Source organism: Corythoichthys intestinalis, chromosome 2 (genome assembly GCF_030265065.1).
Source record: "Corythoichthys intestinalis isolate RoL2023-P3 chromosome 2, ASM3026506v1, whole genome shotgun sequence".
Lineage (NCBI taxonomy): Eukaryota > Metazoa > Chordata > Actinopteri > Syngnathiformes > Syngnathidae > Corythoichthys > Corythoichthys intestinalis.
Genome location: NC_080396.1, coordinates 41,101,956 through 41,122,449, shown reverse-complemented (window position 1 = coordinate 41,122,449; position 20,494 = coordinate 41,101,956). Strand labels below are relative to the sequence as shown.

General features: G+C 40.3%; 1 protein-coding gene and 1 long non-coding RNA gene across 3 annotated transcripts in view; both read right to left on the bottom strand.

Moving 5' to 3' along the window:
• LOC130930165 (uncharacterized) overlaps positions 1–20,494 on the bottom strand; it is a 33,871-nt gene that overhangs the window by 8,778 nt on the left and 4,599 nt on the right. Inside the window, exons 2-3 of the long non-coding RNA XR_009067004.1 lie at positions 13,465–13,632; positions 12,015–12,145 (exon numbers count right to left, since the gene is read on the bottom strand). This is a non-coding gene — a long non-coding RNA (uncharacterized LOC130930165). The remainder of the gene's footprint in view (positions 1–12,014; positions 12,146–13,464; positions 13,633–20,494) is intronic.
• Positions 15,081–20,279, bottom strand: LOC130930157 (tigger transposable element-derived protein 1-like). 2 transcript variants are annotated; one of them, XR_009067001.1, is made up of 3 exons: positions 17,180–20,279; positions 16,503–17,084; positions 15,081–15,380 (listed from the first exon to the last, which is right to left on the bottom strand). XR_009067001.1 is itself a non-coding variant. In XM_057857916.1 (3 exons), the coding sequence occupies exons 1-2, from the start codon at positions 17,782–17,784 to the stop codon at positions 17,006–17,008; spliced, it is 684 nt and encodes a 227-aa protein (XP_057713899.1). In that variant the 5' UTR covers positions 17,785–20,279; the 3' UTR covers positions 15,835–16,922; positions 17,000–17,005. The 2 variants fall into 2 exon arrangements, 1 of the variants encoding a protein (XP_057713899.1); XM_057857916.1 differs by lacking the exon at positions 15,081–15,380 and having other exon boundaries at positions 15,835–16,922; positions 17,000–17,084.

The following is a 20,494-nucleotide window of genomic DNA, read 5'->3' as shown; positions in this document are numbered from 1 at the left end:
TATGCGTAGTCTCCCGACGTATGCAAGACGATGACGAATTTCATGCACCGTGTGAGTGTGCTGGCGTCAAGTGAGTGAATGTTTTATTTATGTAGAAATAAGGAATTTGTATCCAGGAAGCAAGAGCAAAAGCTTGCCTTGTGACTAAAATACCCCTCTTTGAGCACACATACACACAGAATCCCGTTGAAGCCAGGAGTGTAAATTGAGTAAATATTTTATTTTTGTATAATTGGGAAATGGCAAAGCTAGGTGTCATTTTTCAGACGATTGCGTCTCCATGATTTGTAAGTCACCACAAGCACTGGCAACAGCCACAAGCTTCTGACCGACACACCAAGGCCAATCAGAGAAAAGAGTATCCAAATTAGCTACATTTAGCTGTATATTAATTAATGAGAAACAGGTTTTTTGCACAAGAGCCAGAAAAGGACCACCTAAAGCAACTCTGGCTCTTTTGACAAATAGTGTCGCGCAAACTTGGTAAAATGGAATCCAATGTAATGAAAAATAATGTCAAAAAAAAAAATGGAGTGATGTATACTTCATATGTGGAAATACAGTTAATTGAAATGAGGCACCAACAGATAGCATTTTCTTTGACAAAATCTTCCCACTGCAATCTGTGAGGCAGACGACGGGTATTCTTGGGTGAATAACCTCATCCATGATTTGGAGACGTAAAGACAAGCTAATATTGTTGTATCACTTCCCCAGTGCTGAAAGTGTATTGTTTCTTTTTCGGTATGTCAAATGAGTATTTTCTTTTTATCCTTATGTTTTTTTTGTGACAAAATGCAGTGCGTTTTATGCTATAGTTTGTTGTTATTTGTGTTGGTTGGTGTTTTAGCGAAGCTTAGTTTCATTTGTTTGGCTCCATGCTGTTGGCAGACGGCACCGCAGGGGAGTTTGAACAGCGGATGGACACGGCGTCATGCCATTAAACTGGTCCCAGCGGTGCAATGCCCTGTGGCAGAATGACGGTTAGCAGTTGGAAAGGTGGTGGAGTACAGCAATGTGAAGTCTGCATGTGTCTGAACAGCACGGTTGTCATCTTTCTGAAAAGAACAGCTAAAGACAGCTGGTTCTGTAGCAGTGTATATTAACTAGAGGAGAAAGAGCAACAACAACAACAAAAAACTTACATTAAGCTAGTTAGGTTGATTAATCGGAAACATGATGAAATTCTGATTCTCTGTTAATCTCCAGCATGTTGAATCCTCAGCATAGCAAACATCGTCAAGACCATCTCTGTTGCCCGTTCAATGCGCTATTTACGGTTTCTCTCACCATATTCGCTGGCCCTTGATTGGAAAGATGCGGTGGACATAATTTACACAGCTGCATGTGTCCAGAGATTTGATCACATCAACATGTACCACTCTCAAGCTCATGCTGGAAAAAATGAGGGCCCAGTACTTGCTTGGAGAGTGTCCACCCCTGTTATGTCTAGGGATGGGAATTGATACGATTTTTACGATTCCGATTCCATTATCGATATTGCTTAACGATTCGATTCTTTATCGATTCTCTTATCGATTCTAATTTCGGGAAAAAGAAGAACAAACATTTTGATTGGCATCAAGTTTGTTTAATCAGAAGTCACAACCTTACAAACTCACAACGAGGTCAAAAGAGGCCCAAAGCCTCGATGTTAACTGTGGCAATAAGTGACAAATGCACAAGAATGTGTAACATTTTACTGAAACATTTTTCTAATAGAAATAAAAAATATTGGTATATTTTGGCATATAGGTCGTTGTTCTGCCTTCGGCAATGTCCCCAAACGTTTTCCTGTGAGGGCCAAATAACTTTTCCCTTCTCTGATGAGAGGCCGGGGTCAGTTTGTAACAGAAAAAGTGTGACGATTGCAGAAGTACGTAAATGTAAAAAAAAGTATTGTTCTTCAGAAAGCCACAATCAGATAACCCTCTGTGGATTCTTCACGGAACAAAAGTAAATAAAATAAAAATAATAATATAATAATAATAAATAATAATAGCACTGTTAATTAAATAGATAATAACCAAATAACCCTCTCTGAGTTATTCACTGAAAAATGCCAGGAAATGAATAACACTAGGCGGCACGGTGGCTTAGTGGTTAGCACATCTGCCTCACAGTTCTGAGATCAAGGGTTCAATCCCGGGCTTCGGCCTTCCTGTGTGGAGTTTGCATGTTCTCCCCGTGCCTGCGTGGGTTTCCTCCGGGAACTCCGGTTTCCTCCCACATCCCAAAAACATGCATGGTAGGCTGATTGAACACTCTAAATTGTCCGTAGGTATGAGTGTGTGCGTGAATGGTTGTATGTCTCCTTGTGCCCTGCGATTGGCTGGCAACCAGTTCAGGGTGTCCCATGCCTACTGCCCGTACTTGGCTGGGATAGGCTCCAGCACCTCTGCGACCCTCGTGAGGAAAAGCGGCATGGAAAATGAATGAATGAATGAATAAATAACACTACTGAGGGAGAAAAAAACAAAAAAAATTCAAAATGCTCTCTGGAATTGTTCATGGGGCCGGACCAAATATGGAGCCGCGGGCCGTAGTTTGGGGACCCCTGTTTTTATTTACCAGTATATTGAAATGCATGCCTTTTAGTTTTTATGGCGCTTTCACGCTCAAGTGGTGGCACCCTTGCGCTTCCTCACGCGAAGAAGAAGAAATGCCGCATCCAAGCCAGTGAGTGAGTTAGTGAGAAAGGGAAACACTGCCACGAGCCCACGTTCTTTGTTAATGTTTGTAAAATATCCGCAGAGCCAACGCCTGTATGTATCATCTTCTGTGTTGTTGTTGTGTGTTTCCACTCGCGATCGGACACTTAAACCCAGTTGTGTAGTGGTTTAAACGATGTGCTAATGCTAGCGAACGCATGCTAACTGTTTGTTATGACTGTGTTAGCAGCTAATCATCGCTGATTTACGTTGATGCGAACCTGTTTGTTATTGGGGACGAAATTGATTTGTTTCATTTCTATTTTTAGTTTCAAGTGATGGTTGAATAAAGTCAGCAAATTATACCAACGTCTTCTGCATCGTCATTTGGGAGTTTAGCTAGCTGTATAGCCAGGACTGAGCTTTAGCGTCTCGGTGAGGACAGTGCAGTCTATTCCCTCCCGATGCAGTTATTTCCATCTCGCAATGACTGCAAGTCGCTTTGTTGTAATTTTTCCTCGTGAAGTGAATACACACTTTCGAGGGTTCGAACCTACGTCATTGTTATGTTTACGGCGGCAACGCTCGTGCTAAACTATCGTAACCTTTCATTTTCACCCTTTTTCCTGGTGAAGTGTAGGCAAACTTTGGAGCGAGTGGTTCTTGGCGCCATGCTAATTTGATGCGTCTGGACAACAAGACACGTCACGACGCAATATGCGTCTTTAGGGATCGTTGAAGGGATCGTTAAGGCTTTTTCATTGTGATGTCGAGGCCTCGAAACACTCGGAACCGGTTCTGAATTGGAATCGGACTTCGATTCCCATCCCTGGTTATGTCTGGTGGTTATGGTCCAAGGCTTGAACATCAAGACCAACAATGGGTAAAAGGCGGACAGATTTTGCGTCATTCAAGTATTAAATCTGCCTGTTTTGTTTTCTTCATTTTTAACCGCCATATACAGCTGGGAAAAAAGGTGATCCAGAAAATCCCGGAAAGGACAATTTCCCAAAGAAACATGGAAAGTGAAAGTATGTTCTACTTAACAAGCATTTTGCATAATGGCTGGAGCGATGGAACAAATTTCACCTGTTAAAATGTGGTAGCAGGTACGTGCATCTCTTACAAATTATTAATTTTTCATGTTTTCAGGCAGGAAGAGAACATTGAACTGAGAGTTTATCTGTGAAGCAGGGCACATAGTGTCCATTGTGGAAAATGGCAAGCCTGTGGCCTGAGTTCTGTGCAAATGTGGTCAAAGTACTCACAAAAGCGAATCCTGTCTCTCTCCCTCTCCTCCTCTCTCTCATGGAATGAAGGATAAAATATTTATAGGTAATGAATATTTAGGTGATAGTACATTTGTATCATCATCAGCGACACTTTTGCTCTTTAAATATTCATATGTGCTTGCATAAAGGGTGCAAACACACCACCTACATGTTGTGGATGTTGTAAACTACACTTGTCTGTCTCTCTGGGAGAGAATTTCAACCTTGTTAAAAGCATAAGTCAAACTAAAATGGCACCCAGTAGATCAGACTTCCGTTTAAGACAAACAATCCCAATTTTGATCAGCATCTAAATTCTGGACCCAGAATCTCACAGTCAAAACAAATAAATAAAATATAATTAAAAAAGAAAATAATGTATATCTATAAAATAGGAATGAATAGTTTGCATTTAAAAAATAGTAACAAAAGATGCATCTTTTTTTCCATCATTACTAATAATTGTCTTGGTTAGGACGGGAATGGACCTGAAAATTGTTCAAACATTCGTATTGACTAAAAAAAACATCTTAACACAGTAAAAGGTCAGAAACTCAAAAAATAGTCTATAGAAGAGTGCTTGCCTTATGATAATAGTAAACCTTCTCAGTAGTACTGGTAAAATGGTGTAGCTCAGAAAAACACCCTCCACCCAAAAAAAGAATTATGAATTATTTAAAAATAAAATAATGTGGGGCAGGCGTAAGGTGCTTACAATACAAATCGGTAGGCTACATGTTGTGCATGAATGCAACAGACACAAAACCAAAACACTTACTACCACACCACCTCAATGGGTAATTTTGAGACCATTTGACAGTGTGGTCATTAGCGCGTTATTACACATTAATAAAATCTGATTACTTTCTTTCAGTAACAAGCAATCTAATGCACTCATTTTTCGAAACCAGTAATCTGATTAGTTTCCTTTGTGTCGGTGCATTACTATTTTGTTATTGCCTCATAATGTGTGTAGAATGAAGAACATTGTAGTCATGTACGAAGAGCATTTTGAATACAAAATGTTAAAACGGTTCCCACTATGCATTTGTTTCCATGGTAAACACTCATAGTTACTTCCCGTTTTGGTCTCGAGTCAGTGTTACAAGTTACAAGTGTTTTGAGACTGAAAAAGTCATTTGGAGTGAGGGTGCACATTCGCGCCGAGTGCAGCCACTTGTTGAGATGTGCGAGGGAATGTTGATCTGTGTGCGTTCATGAATGAACGTGAGTATTTTTCCTTCATTCTGGAGGGTTCTAGTGATAAGTTGGAGCTGTTACATGTGCGGCCATTTCGTAGCTTTGCCTTTGCAACGGCTGGTAATCGGCGAGCATTGTTTACATCATATTTGTGTTGCACATTTATGCCATGAGGTGATGTGTTTGTTTTGCATCTTTGGGATGTGTTGTACTGTAAGTCCGAATGAGTGTAAAGTGCTTAGTTGCCACCACGTTTTGTGGCCAAATAGACCACGTGTGTGTAGGGTGTACTTCCGGGTGGTGCGCGCTCAGTAGCGCCCGGCCCCACCTTTGTGTTTATTGCATTGTGCAATTCATTTCTGTGTTGTTGATAATTGTGCAGTCAATTTGCATTGTTTTATAATGGCACTGATACGCTGTTAACCCTAACCCGAAGTTCAGAATTTTTGACATTAGACTTAATCTTTGAGTTAGCGGGGGTTTAATTAATCGGTGGAGTTGATTTCAACAAATTCCATGCAGTTTGTCAGATATTTGTTAGTTTCAGGGCTCCGGAGTGGCTAAGCTAGCGCCAGTCCCTGGTGGTTGAAATCGACTCCATCCACTAATTCAACCCCCGCGAACTCGAAGATTAAGCCTTATGTGAAAAATTCTGATCTTCCACTTTCAATTCAACTGTCGGAAAGTGAATTATATGTGATGACATTTTTTTGTTGTCGTTCTTATGTTGAAGCAGCAAAGGGAGAAAAATTGTTAAAAAGTAACCGATAAATTACTTTTACAGTAACTTAAGTTACCTTGATACTAAATGTGTAGAGCAACTATATTACTTTTTTGAGGCGTAATCAGTAATTAAATTACTTTTTCAAGTAATCTGTGACAACACTGCCATTTAACAATGTGCCAGCTATCAGAATTCAACGGTTATAATGCTGTAAAGCAGTGGCAGATGCTCGTCTTTCAATGAGGGGAAGCTCAAAGTGTGTCCACCTCTGAATGCTTTCTTTGTAGGGAAAGTAACGCGTTATTGACAACACTAAGACTCCGCGGTGCGCTCCCATTGCTGCCAGCTCTGGGAAAGAGTAGCCTACATCAAAATTAAATGATCAACATCCTGGCTCTATCTTGAGAATTGACACAACTAAAATTACACCAGACTTTGATATCGCCTAATCCGAGTAGAGATTTGTGTACGCTCTAATCTTTGGGGGTGTTTGTACACCTATGGCAACCTGGCGTCAGTCAGTATAAACAGTAACGTTAGCTGCTGTTGACTGTGTGTTATGACACACTTCAGCAATGGCAGACGGGGTTCGTTCTAGTCATTTTTCTCGGATTAGTCAATACGTTCTGCCAAAAAGGCACCCAACAAAACTGTCCCCACTGAAACTGAGTTTCTCTACAACTGTATTTTTTTTTTCTAACTATGAGCCGCAATTTTTTTCTTCCCATTTGTACCTTGCGGCATTTAAAACGAAATGGCTTTTATATGGAATTTTTTGTTTGTTTGTTTCATTTAAGTTCACTCCGCATCATAACGACATTGCCACTTGGGTGCAAGTCTCTAACCACCAGGGTGAGTGTTCCATTTTGATAACACTCTTGTGTTCCCGTGGGTATCCCTGTGTTCTCGGTGTGTATTCCCTTCTCCAAACACACTCCTAGCTAGAGGTAGCTCCGTAGGCTCTGTCTGTGTGAAAACTACTCAATTTCAGTTACACACCAACTCATTGTCAAGAGAAGACCCTTTCTGCCACTACTGAAGAAAGATTGAAGTCTAACCATAGATGATTAGACATATTTTAAAAGAATGGATATCCCAAATTTTGCCAGTGTATTGCTCTCTGTCACACTAGCCCTCATTAAAGTTGCCAGAAGCTTCATCAGACTTCATCATGACCTCTGGGGACTTTATAGATGAACAGGTCCCCATGTAATGCAGTATGCCACTGCAAAAGAACAATTTTGAAAGGATGGACATCCACCGTTTGCTACGGCAAGAGGACGCAATGCTAACACTACTTAGCAATTGTCAACCATTGTTCAGAGGACTTTATTGCCAAGAAAGTCTCTGTTTGATGCTTGATCCCATTACAGAAGAACAGTTAAAGCCCTGCGTGTTTTGACTTTGTTTAGTTTTTAAAAGATTGCCAATATGTTCTACAACAAAGGAGTTTTTATGGGGCTAGGGCTAGTGCTAGCCTCTAACCCCGAGCCTGAGTATATGGGAGTAGGGTATTTTCAAGAGGACTTTGTCCACTTCAAGCTTGGCATGGTAAAGTAGATTTTATTTTTCACTCTTTGTATATATAGTATACAATGTTTTGTAAAGTTAGCATTTTCTCTTCTGGTGTTGAAAGTGTTTCTTGTGTCTTGCTGCCCCCAAGTATATAAATGAGAAAACACTTTGACGGGTTGATGCGTGTTTATTTGGTTAAAATTTATATTCATGAGCCATCAAATATTTCTGTGTAATATCCCTCTTCTTAATTTTTTTTAAAATTTGGGCAGTACGTCTTATAGTTAGGTCCGCTTTATAGTCTGGAATTTATAGTAGATTATTTATTGTTTGCTAGTTTACACAAAAATGCCATCCAGCCGGCCCTGCCTCTCGGTCAAATTGTAGAACCAATATTTGCCTGCGTGTCAAATATTTGACCCCTGACTTAAAGGGCCGATATATATATATATAGATTGCTATTGTTGTGTGGCTTGTGAAATGGCCGTCCTGCATAGTAGACTCAGAAACATCTCTTATTAAGTTGAATAAAAGCATAAATAGCTCTATGGAAAAAAGTGTTGTTCCAAAAAAAGGGATTTTTTTTTTTTTTTTTAAAAACATGTTTCTGTCCCATCGTGCCAACTCCATTATGCGATTATTTTTAAACAACAATTACATAGAAAAATGCTTGTCTATTAAATGCTTCATTTAGTGAGTCCAGTCAAATCCGCTCACTGCTTAGAACAGCCGCGCGCACCCACACAAGTTGCTACAGCACACTAGTGTTTAATACGCTAAACGATGATTGACACATTCGGCGTCTTTGAAGGTAGCCCTGCCAAGCTTCTCTGGCAAGATCAAAGCTTCAACACCTGTCAATCATCGTTAACTTAAACAAGCAAAACCTGCAGTGCACTGCTCACCAAGAAAAGCAGCAGGAGAGAGAGTGAGGCTGTACGAGCATGAAGCAGAAAAACATAAATATATTTCTAAAATTGGCCAGCTGATTTATTTATCTCTAATCTTGTGATTTTTTTTCTTCTTCAGTCATAACATTGAAATATTTTCACAAACATGCATCACGACTGCTAGTTAGCTGTGTGAGCCCACTACCTAATAATTACGTTATTATTGCCAAAACACAAGGTAAATGACTTAATCGACCTCAAACCATGATTGTGGAGTGGTAAAGTTGATGCATCGACTGGACGGTGGTTCAAGCCCTATTATACTAAAAGTCTATGATCTTCTACCACCTAGTCCCTATGGTGGCCGAGAGGTGTCAGGCGAAATCCAAAGTCCAAACACTTTGCAAATAGAAAAAAGCACGAACCCCAATTGGAAACGCTTTGCAAAAGAAAAAAAGCACAAATGCAAACTGCCACAACACGATCCCCAATTCCTAAAGCGCGATCGCAAAATGGAAAAAGCATGAACCCCAATTGCCACAACACGACAGCAAATGGCTCGCAGCATGAATGCAAATTGCCACAACACAATCCCCAATTCCTAAAGTGCGATTGCAAATTGGCAAAAGCACGAACGCCAATTGCCACGACACGACAGCAAACACCAATTGCCACGACCAGACAGCAAATGGCTCGCAGCACGACCGCAAAAGTCTCGCAAGACAATTGCAAAGGTGATGACCCAGAAGTTAAAAAAATAAATAAATAATAAAGACGACATTTTGTATATTGCTATATGTGCTTTGTGACCATCTCTACAGGCCTCCGTAAAGTTGCCCCCCCCCCATCAGACGCAAATTTATATAAAAATTATGTTAATCGTTTGTCATGCAACGGTTTTGTAGATACAGTATTATGCTTTTATTGAGATATTAATTTCGAGTGGGGACGTCACTCGTAGCGTTTTCTTAGCTTAGCTCCCGCAGCTAATGGAGCGTACCAACTCTCTCATTAACAGAAGGGTGTCCTAACAAGGCTAGCACGAATGTAGCGCAAACAAATTCGGGTCCGTTTTGCAGTAAATTGGGGGGCTTGAGATATTAATTTCGAGTGATGACGTCCCTCTAAGCCCCCAATTTACTGCAAAATGGTTCCGAAATGGTGCCATTTGTTTGTGCTACGTTCGTGCTAGTTGTTAGGTCACCCCTCTGTTATGTTTTGTTAAATATATTGTTCTATGTAAATCAGCCAAGGTAGGCACCCGCATTTTTACCACACCAAATCTGGCCCCCTTTGCAAAAGGTTTGGACACACCTGTTTAACTGATGATCCGTAGACGAGGCCAGCGTCTTTCACTTGGTACCAGCTAAATATTATTCAAAATGTAATGATGGTGGAAGAAATAAGCATCTTGAATTTGAAACTGTATGTTGTCAGCGATTAGCCTCGCAATGATCTTAATTGTGGTTGTCAGCCCAAAACCCTCTAAATATATATTAAATGCATCTTACCAGATATAAAATGACTACTACATAATCTGTGGTAATCGTTTGGAGCCCAGTTTTCTCGTCGAATTGCAGCAGTCCATCTCGCTCTCCTCTCCGGGTCTCTCGGAATACGGTAGAACTTCAAGTCTCTCTGTCTATCTTCTCTATTATTGCAACCAACCGCCACACACGCCTTCACCATTTTGATTATTAATTTTAACGAGCAGAAAAACACGCCATAATAGGAGGAATTTACGTAACGGTAATGCGTCAACACGACGAGTTGACGGACAATATGGCGCGGAGGCGTGGTTGTGACGTCATGTGAGTAGGGTCTATACGGATGTAACCAGTAATTCTCCTGAATTATGACAGAGAAGATCAACATCGTGTTTTAAAACTGACAACCCATTTTGAATTACTGCACATCATAAGCTATTGTTGCCACTCATGCGGAAAACTTAACACCCCTCCAAACTCTACAATTGCTGAAGTGTTAAAGCCATTTCGATTTGCTTATAAATGCATGTGTTGTCAGTGAAAGTGTGTGCTCAGATGGGAGTGGTGGAGGCTGATGGGGGACGAGGGGGGGGGCAGAAATGTCTGCTGCCACCTGCTTTGTTCAACAAGGCCACAGGCAGCCCAGTGCTTCATTCTGCACGATTTAAGGAGCTTTTACGGCACCGCGAAGGCCTTGAAAGATTATGATACCGCAACAAATTATTCTTTTTAGACCCTCCACACTGGCCTCTGATTTGCTCTAACCTATAATGCTCTGCTCGCTTGATTTCTAGAGCTTCAGTGAAAGCCATTAAAGTGGCACACTATATGGCTTGATGTAGCTGTTGAGACACAACACCAACACAGCTAAAGAGTTTTTAAGTAAGACACTAAACAACCAAATTACTGCCAGGGTGACCCGCTGCTGCAAAAAATAGGATTCTCTTTTTGTGTGTCTCCTTCAGTGAATTTGAAGAACTCGGCATTTAAATTGGCAGCTTCAAAAGCGTGTTAAAGATGAGGCACGTCGCTGATCGCTATTCAACTTTAAATGACTCACTTGTGTGAAGATGCCTTTTTGTTTAACAGGTGTCGCAGCAGAAATTGCAAGTACTCCTCACACACAAGAGTGTATAATTGTATAATGCACCCAAAAGAGCTTCTCAATCAATACATTTCACAAACAGCAAAGGAGCACTGTGGCAAAAGGGTGTTGTTGGGATTGAGTGGGCCTATACCAACTGCAAGTTAAAAACACTAGACTGTGACATTTTCTCAATAACACCACAAGAGAAAGACACTGAATAGCCATTGAGCACAAATGGCCATTACAAGCTTCACCACATTTGTCCCTTTTTAAAGGACAAGCTCAAGCCTCAGTCTGGTTTGTATTCATTACAGTGGTGTGTCACATTCATGCAATGAATTAAAGTGGTTTACATGTATATCTAATTCAACAATAAAGTATTTTGTGGCACGGCATTCATATTTCAAAGGACAATGATCACAAGCATAATTATGGGAAATGACAAAATCTATATACCACATTTTTCGGACTATAAGTCGCAGTTTTTTTTCACAGTTTGGCTGGGGTTGCGACTTATACTCTGGAGCGACTTATGTGTGAAATTATTACCATATTATATCATTTCACATGTTATTTTGGTGTTTTGGAGTGACACTGATGGGTGTGTAAACTTCTTAGCATGTTCTTAATGACATAGTTATCTGAATAACTCTTATTAGTTATGTTACGTTAATATACCGGCCACGTTCGCGTTTCATTGTTCATGCGTAATGTAACATTATCATACTGTACACTTTTTCATCATGTTGTTCTCTATTGTATTTTTATTTTAAATTGCCTTTCAAGATGACATATCTGTTCCATGTGTTGGATATTATCAAGTATATTTCCCCCAAAAATGCGTCTTATACTCCGGTGCGACTTATTTATGTTTTTTGGGGCTGGTGCGACTTATACTCAGGTGCGACATTTAGTCCAAAAAATACGGTTTACGAGTAAATTCATATTTCAGTCATGAATTGATTGATGGAAGAGTTGATTGTTCCACCGAGAGCAAGACAGAAAGGTAGATATGTGTGATACTAGACACTATTTTATTTCTTCCAGTAGCAACCAAGGCGTTACTCGACTGCCCCATCCTGTTTAAAGTCTGTTTCTTTGTGAGAGCAGGTTTTTGTTTGTGCAAATATTTATGAATTGTTGAGCCAAAAACACAAATGTCCATTGATCAGTTGAGAATTTTTGTTACCTTCCTTTTGCATGACTATGTGACCAAGGGACCAAGCAAAATCAGTCCCTTGTCCCTTGTCCTACTCTTGGTTCACATCAGTAATGGAGAGCATTCAATGGCAAGGTGCAGACTTTCCTGCTTGCTTCTGACTGAAAGGCAAGGCAAGGCAAATTTATTTATATAGCACAATTCAACACAAGGCAATTCAAAGTGCTTTACATCACATGAAAACCATAAAAATCACATTTAAATCAACACAACGTAAAAACCAAGACAAAAGATCGCATTTAATCACAGAATAAAAATAAATAAATAAAAATAAAACAAAAATAGAAATAAAGCAAAAACTACTACTAATAATAATCATTAATCAGCAATGGAGATAAGCACAAGAGGAATAGAAGGCAGGTAGATTGAAATATATAGACAGTTATGGATATGCAGTGCTAAACAAAAGCGTTTTTAGCCCTGATTTAAATGAGCTAACGGTTTGAGCATACTTCAGACCTTCGGGTAACTTGTTCCAGAGGTGAGGAGCATAATAACTAAATGCTGCCTCACCCTGCTTGGTTCTTGTTCTTGGAACATGCAGAAGACCCGTTCCAGACGACCTTAAGGGTCTAGATGTCTCATAGGAATCTAACAAGTCAAGCATGTATTTTGGTCCAAGGCCATTAAGTGTTTTGTAGACGAGCAGTAGTATTTTATAGTCTATCCTTTGACTCACTGGAAGCCAGTGTAGCGATTTCAAAACCGGTGTAATGTGGTCCAGCTTCCTTGTATTTGTGAGGACTCTGGCTGCAGCATTCTGTACTAGCTGCAGCTTCCTGACTGATTTTTTATCAAGACCTGTAAATATACCGTTGCAGTAGTCCAATCTGCTGAAAACGAATGCATGCATAAGTTTTTCCATGTCTTGTTGAGTCAGAAGCCCCTTAATTCTGGTTATATTTTTTAGGTGGTAATAAGCGGATTTAGTGACGGACTTTAGATGGCTATCAAATTTTAGGTCTGAGTCAATAATTACGCCAAGGTTTCTGACTTGATTTGTAGCTGTAAGTGACATTGTGCTAAGTTGGCTGCTTATCTTTGACCTTTCCTTTTTTGGCCCAAAAATGATCACCTCTGTTTTCTCCACATTTAACTGGAGAAAATTCTGGCACATCCATTCATTGATTTGATGAATGCATTTACTCAGGGAGACTAAGGGACTATAATCATGTGGGGACACAGAAATGTACAGTTGTGTGTCATCTGCATAGGCGTGATAGGAGATGTCATACTGTTCCATTATCTGAGCTAACGGAAGCATATAGATGTTAAATAAGAGTGGTCCAAGAATTGACCCTTGAGGGACTCCACACGTGAATTTGGTTCGTTCTGACTGATAATTTCCGATTGACACAAAGAAATCCCTATCATGTAAATAGGATGTGAACCACTGAAGAATAGTGTCAGTAAGCCCTACCCACTGCTCCAATCTGCTGAGTAGTATGTTGTGATCAACCGTGTCAAATGCGGCGCTGAGATCCAATAGTAGCAGAACAGATGATTTGCCTGCATCGGTATTCCGACGAATATCATTTAGGACTTTGATAAGCACGGTCTCGGTGCTGTGTTGTGGCCGAAATCCAGACTGAAATGAAAGATATAGGGGGTGGGGTGGCATAATAATACTCCTGAGAATATAGAAATGAAATGTTAAAAATCGGTCTGACGCATTTTACGTTCACATGGCTCAATTCAGATTTTTATGTTGAATTCGATACATTTTTTATGTAAATTTCACATTATAGGGAAAAAAACGCAGCACCAACGAGAGACAAACATGCTAACAAGATTCCACGTCGAGTAACAGTTCATGCATGACCAGAAAACAATATGACCCGGAACATGAATTTTAGGCAATTTCACGGAATTGGTACTTGAACTGACTTGGGGCCGTTCCACCAGAGCCACCAACGAATTGGCTTCGCTCCCTATTTGGAGCTCCTGCAGCTGAACACAGTTTCTGCAGCCTTTCCACGACCGATGTTTAGCCAAACTGGCGAGAAGTCCTACCAGAGGCGAATTTGACACCCAAATGACTACTGTGTGCTTTCAGCTTGTTCTGTTTGGATGGATACAGAAAGAACATACTAAAGGATGCCTTAAGAAAATACCTAAACATAAAGATAAATAAAGATAGTGGTTTTTCATACACTACGTGACTAATATGGTCAACACTCGGCTTTAAAGCTACCACAAAAAAAAACAATGCTTAAAAGCTATGCGAGTAAAACACTCACCAAAATTATTTTGAGGCAATAAAAGATCAAAAAAGACGCAATGAAAAAGAAAATAGTAAGTACTTGCTGCTATTAACCGATGCGCGAATGTATGTGTAAGCACGTCTCGCAGGGTAGGATGGGATTTTAGAACACTGGTCCATGATTCATTCATACACAGTACATGTATTGATCACTTTAAACCAGGGGTAGGCAAACCGGTCCTTGAGGGCCACAGTGGGTCCTGGTATTTGTTCCAACTGATACAGACAGACAGTTTAACCAATGAGGTTTCAGCGGAAACAAGAAGCACCTTACTGCAATCAACTGATTGCACTTGAAAGAAACCAGATTAGTAAAAGTCTGTCCTCATAATGGGTTTGAACAAAAACCCATACCCACTGCGGACCTTTGTGGAATAGTTTGTCCACCCCTGCTTTAAACACATCTCATTTTTTAGATTTGGCTCCTTCTTTCACCATTGCTTAATTGTCACATTTGTCTGTTTTGTTGAACAATTGCGATGTTTGTAGCCTTTTGATAACAACATATAGTGAGCCAGATAAATGCAACATGAACGTTCATACCACACTTGCACATAAACCTCTGATTCATATCCCCATTCACAGCAAAATCTGTAGAGTTGATTTTCCGGTGTAAATTATTTTAAGTGGATTGGTGTTGATTTGGGTGTTGCTTTAACACTAGCAGTGTTAATATCGCTCTCGGAGCGGTGTAACTTTGTGAGTTTAACACAAACGCCCCTGGCAGAGTTAAATGTACTTATAGCAGAGTTAATGAGCCAACCCACACTCCTTCTCCCAGTGTGTACAGGACTGTGGATGTGTCAACATTCTGATCACAGGATTGGACAGATGAGTGAACCTGGGACCAGGTGCAGACAATCATCATCCACAGCATACTTAAGCTGGTCCTTGGCCTCACTTCATCACCAGATCGATCATCGATGACTCAACTCCACCAGTTTTTGAATCCACCCTTATCCAGCTTCCAGTATCCAGAGAGTTCTAGATTGAGCTCAATTTTCATTTTGCTTCCCAGATGCAGTATCACTTCCTGGTTGCCTGCTTCTTCTGGCACATATTGCCAACCCAACCTTGAATGAATGAATGAATGAATGAATTTATTGTCATTGTCATCATCATCAAAATCCTTGACAGTTTCAGAGTGTGGAATTTTACCCGAAGGAAAGACGAAGACAGACAAAGGAAAAACGGGAAAAGCAGATGCTTATCGTTACCCGTCCCCCATCAGCCAGGGACGCACAGACAGCATATTTGTGTTACAGTCCAGTCATAATCTTCACATTTCGTTCAAAAGTCATTGATTGCCATGGATTTTCGATCAAAGGAACCATAACTGATTTAATGAGCCATTCACATATTGTTAATTCGAGTGGGTTCATTGTATCAGTTGATGTCCAAACGTGAAGGTGTTGGCCGGACATGGCCGTTGGCTTGGTGTAGGTCTCATCGTAGAAAATATTTTATCCAGAGAGCTCAATATCCACAAGCTCCATTGTGTAGCAGGTCAAACACGTCACTCTCGTTGCATTGGCAGCTCAGTAATGCGATTTTGCTGGAGGGCATATCTTAAGAGCAACTGTTATGTCTTATTCTCTGACCCTCAATAAACGTTGGTTACAACTATAGACCCTACCCACGTGACGTCACAACTCCTTCCTCCTGACTGGTGCTGCCCAATTGTCCGTCAACACATCATGTTTACCTGTTACGGCTACGTACATTCCTCCTATTTACGACGTGTTTTTCTGCTCGTTAACATTAATAATCAAAATGGTGAAGGCGTGTGTGGCGGTCGATTGCAATAACAGAGAAGATAGACGGAGAAGACGGAGAGACTTGAAGTTCTACCGGATTCCGAGAGACCCGGAGAAAAGAGAGCGAGATGGGCTGCTGCAATTCGATGAGAAAACTGGGCTCCAAACGATTACCACAGATTATGTAGTAGTCATTTTATATCTGGTAAGATGCATTTAATATATATTTAGAGGGTTTTGGGCTGACAACCACAATTAAGATCATTGCTAGGCTAATCGCCGACAACATACACGTATGTATGTAGTGAGAGTGCTATCGCTAAACCATATAAACATTAAAAGCCCTAACTCCATTGACAAACGACATGAAATACATTAGACTTGACAGTGGATGTTAGCAATAACAAAAGATTTTGAATTGAAAATTTTGTAACTCACCTTTCCAAGCACAAGATAGATTCCTGCCGAATTTTCGTGGACGAGGACCTGTTTCACCCAACCAGCAACGAAGTACAGTGGTACCTCTACATACGAAGTTAATCCGTTCCAGGACCTTGATTGTAAGTCGAAATGGTCGTATGTTGAGCAGGCTTTTCCCATAGGAATACATTGTAATTCAATTAATTCGTTCCACAGCCCAAAAACCCAACCTAATCCATTATAAATACTGCTGGTACTATTACAAATAGCAATTAAACAAAGCAAAACAAATAAATTATGAATAAAAGTCGTAATAATAATAATAATAACAACAATCAGTGGTTTGAAAAAAGCATTTTTATTGTCACCTTAACGTAAAAGCGGTGAATGGAGACGAAGCAGACAGCGCATGTTGCAGGAGGACACGGCGAGCCCGTGCTGTAATTTAACACATTAAATTAGACACATGTAAAACGAAAATTCGTTTAAAAAAAAAATTAGCCTTTTTTTTTCACCTTGATTTAGAGTGGTGAACGAGACAGCGGGTGTTGCAGGAGGAGGGAATACGGCGAGCCGAGGGAGGATGCGGCGAGCCACGTTCTACTTTAACAAACACATTAGACACATGTAAAACGAAAATTAGTTTAAAAAACATTTAAAAAAAAAAAAAAAAAAAAGGTTTCTTTTATTGTCACCTTAACTTAGGGTGCATGGCGAACGGAGGCGGCCGAGACAGCTCCACGTAGCCTCCTTCCTCCACGATGTTTTCAAAATGCTGAACAAATTCCTTGGCAGTCTCGGCGTCACAACTTGCAGCCTCCCCGTGACGAACAACAGAATGAATACCGGTCCGTTTCTTGAACTTTTCGAACCAACCGTGAGAAGCCTTGAATTCTTCCTCGGCGGCGAGATGGCTCTCCACTTCCGCGTTCCCTTCAGGTGCGGTCTTTAAGTCATTATAAACAGCGCACGCTTTCTGACAGATTATTGCTTCAGTGACTGAATCACCAGCGATCTCTTTATCCTTAATCCAAATGAGTAAAAGGCGTTCCATCTCCTCCAAAATAACGCCACGACGTTTCGACAGGATAGTAGTCCCTTTGGAGGCGTTTACCTTCTTTATAGCTTCCGCCTGCTTGATGACCGTCGAAATTGTTGACATATTCCGGCCATATTGTCGAGCCAACTCGCTAACGCGTGCACCCTGCTCATATTTTTCAATCATCTCTTTCTTAATTTCAATTGTAAGCATCTCCTTTTTCCTTTTCCCCTCACTTTTACCAACGACCTTGGGACCCATGTTGATTTTTTTTTTTAAAGAAAACCCGCCGTGCTGCGGTATTCAGCGAAACCAATTCAATCACGACGCTGCCGTAAATCGTCGTATTTCGAGCAACTCGTCGGATGTAGAAACAAATGGCGGCTCAAATTTTACGTCGGATGTCGAAAAGATCGTGTGTCGAAGTGATTGTATGTAGAGGTACCACTGTATTTATAAGCCTCCAAGCTCTTAAAGTTTTTCAAACTTTCGTGAGAATAGGCTGATTTTGTGTGGACAAGATAGTTGTATATATCAGGGTAGCTAGCAGATGTCAGGCAAATACGGCGGAGACAGCGGGTCGAAAAACATCGATTTAGGCATCAAATATGGATCTGGCGAATGGATAAACTGAAGCTTTTCCACATAACGCCTTTTATGCAACGCATCAAGTGAGTTTACGGCATCCGAAAGCACCGGGTCTTCCATGAAATGCATTATAAATTGCTCGATCAATTGAGACCATTGATAATACAGACACAAAATGACGGACAAGGGGGCGGAACCATACAGCGAGCACGTGATTTTGTGACGTCGGTGGGTAGGGTCTATAGGTTTTTCTGCGCTTGGGTCCTCCGCTCATCCAGAACCTTAACAACAACAAAATTAATATTTAAAATTAACTATTCTGTTGTATGAAAATAAATCATTTCGAAAAATGCACTTTCAAGTGTCATAAAACAACATCATGAATGTTAAAAAAAAATCAACAGCACACAGACAGTGTCAGATATTTAACCGCAGGCCCCCCATGTTAGCCCATGAAGTGGCTCACAAGACAGTGGAATTTTACTAGCAGCTATGTGATGTTCTCTGCTTTGACCTTGCTTCAGCGAAAGCTGATAGCTGTACTCTTATCTTATCCAAATTAAGTCAGAAATGAATCAAAACAATATGGAAATGAATATATCAAGTAAAATGAACAAATATATGGGAAAACATATCTCTACAAACTTCAATTCCGAATCAGTGAGAATTATATAAAATCTGAAGAAGTGTTCATTTTAACTCTATCTGAGTCATATTCACATGAGTGATTTTGCTGCGTACAATTGAGCTGTCCCATTTCGGGGGGAAAAAAACATCAGACATGGTCTGCGCTATTATTGTAGCCTTACAAGCAGTCAGTAACTATGGGGAAGGGTGTTGAGCGGGCTATGTGGTAGTTAGTGACAGAATAAATTAAAATTCAATATAATGGAACCATACTTGTACCTTCCGCATTAAAATGCAGTATGCAATATAATGTGCATTGGCTCATTAGTCCTCAGTGAAAGCCTTTCAAAAGCAGTCTGGCTAATGAGCTAATGTCCCCAGAACAGGGTGAGCAAGACCGGCAAGAGGAAAAAACGAAAAGGGAAAACACAGAACTCTTGAGCTCTTGCACGGAAAATTTACAAGCATGTGTTAATTTTACAGTCACTGATGTGAGTTACACTTTGTGCTGTGCAAAATTATAGGGAAAAAAGGATTTAAAGGGAACCACAGTTAGAAAGACTTGTTGTTCTTAAAATATAAAAATTATGAGTTAAAATAATTATATATTCTCTTGATGTTTTCGTTTTGTACATTTTGTAAAACAGTTTAACTACTAAGTCGCCATTGATGTTGACGTCGCAGGACTGTGACGTCACTCCATTATGCTGCCGGGCTTCCAGGGTATGACTCTAGCGACATAAACGTGTCATCTGTTCAGCGCTTTCAATTTGAACCCGAGAAGAATATTAATGAGCATGACAGCATTGTCGATATTTCCCAAAACGAGCAGCAAAAGCAAAATGAACAGAAAAAACAGGATGAGAAGAGAGTAGGACAAAACCGGTGTTCTGCCAAAATGTGCTACACCGGCGAAACGTTCTACAAGAGGCGAATTTGACACCAGAAGTACCAGCGTGCGCTTTCGGCTTGTTCTGTTAAGATGCATACAGACAGCCCATACTAAAGATGCCTTACGAAAATACTTTTACCTAGTAATATCAAATGAGGGTGGTTTAAATACGCTACGTGACTAATGTGGTCAACAGAACAATCTGCTTTAAAGCTACAGTAAGAAACCACAATGCTTAAAGTATGAGAGGGAAACACATGCAAAAAGTAATTTGAGGCACTGAAAAATTAATAAAAGACTTAATAAAAAGACAAATCGTAAGTACTCGCCGCTTTTAACCGATGTGCACGTGTGTTGGACGTCTCGCCGCGTAGCAAGGAATTGCAGAATACCGGTAGTGTTCGTCTAGTGACAGTGACAAACTACGTCATCACCCCAAGCGTCCATTACACGCATGAAACATGGCACCCTCCGTAGGTTAAAACATGTACTAAATATCATAGATTTTTGAATAATAGCCATATTTTATGTGTTTCTAATAGCATATTTTGGTAAAAGAACAATTGTGGCTGATTAGAGCCTACAAGTCTTTAAGTCCGAGGTTCCCTTTAAGGTTTTGTAAAGCAGGATTTCAAAAGAATTGAACGTAATGTAGTTTTACCTGTTCAAAGCATGGCTGGTAAATATTTTATGACATCATAAAGTAGGTTATATGCTACTGTCTACCAATAGATTCGATAAAGATTTCATTTCAGGACTCAATAATTTATGGCTCCATTAACTATGCGGTGGAAATGTGTGTCAGAGGGCTCAGGGGATCAAATGCATTGCATGCAAGTCCGCAAAAACAAACAACAATGACCA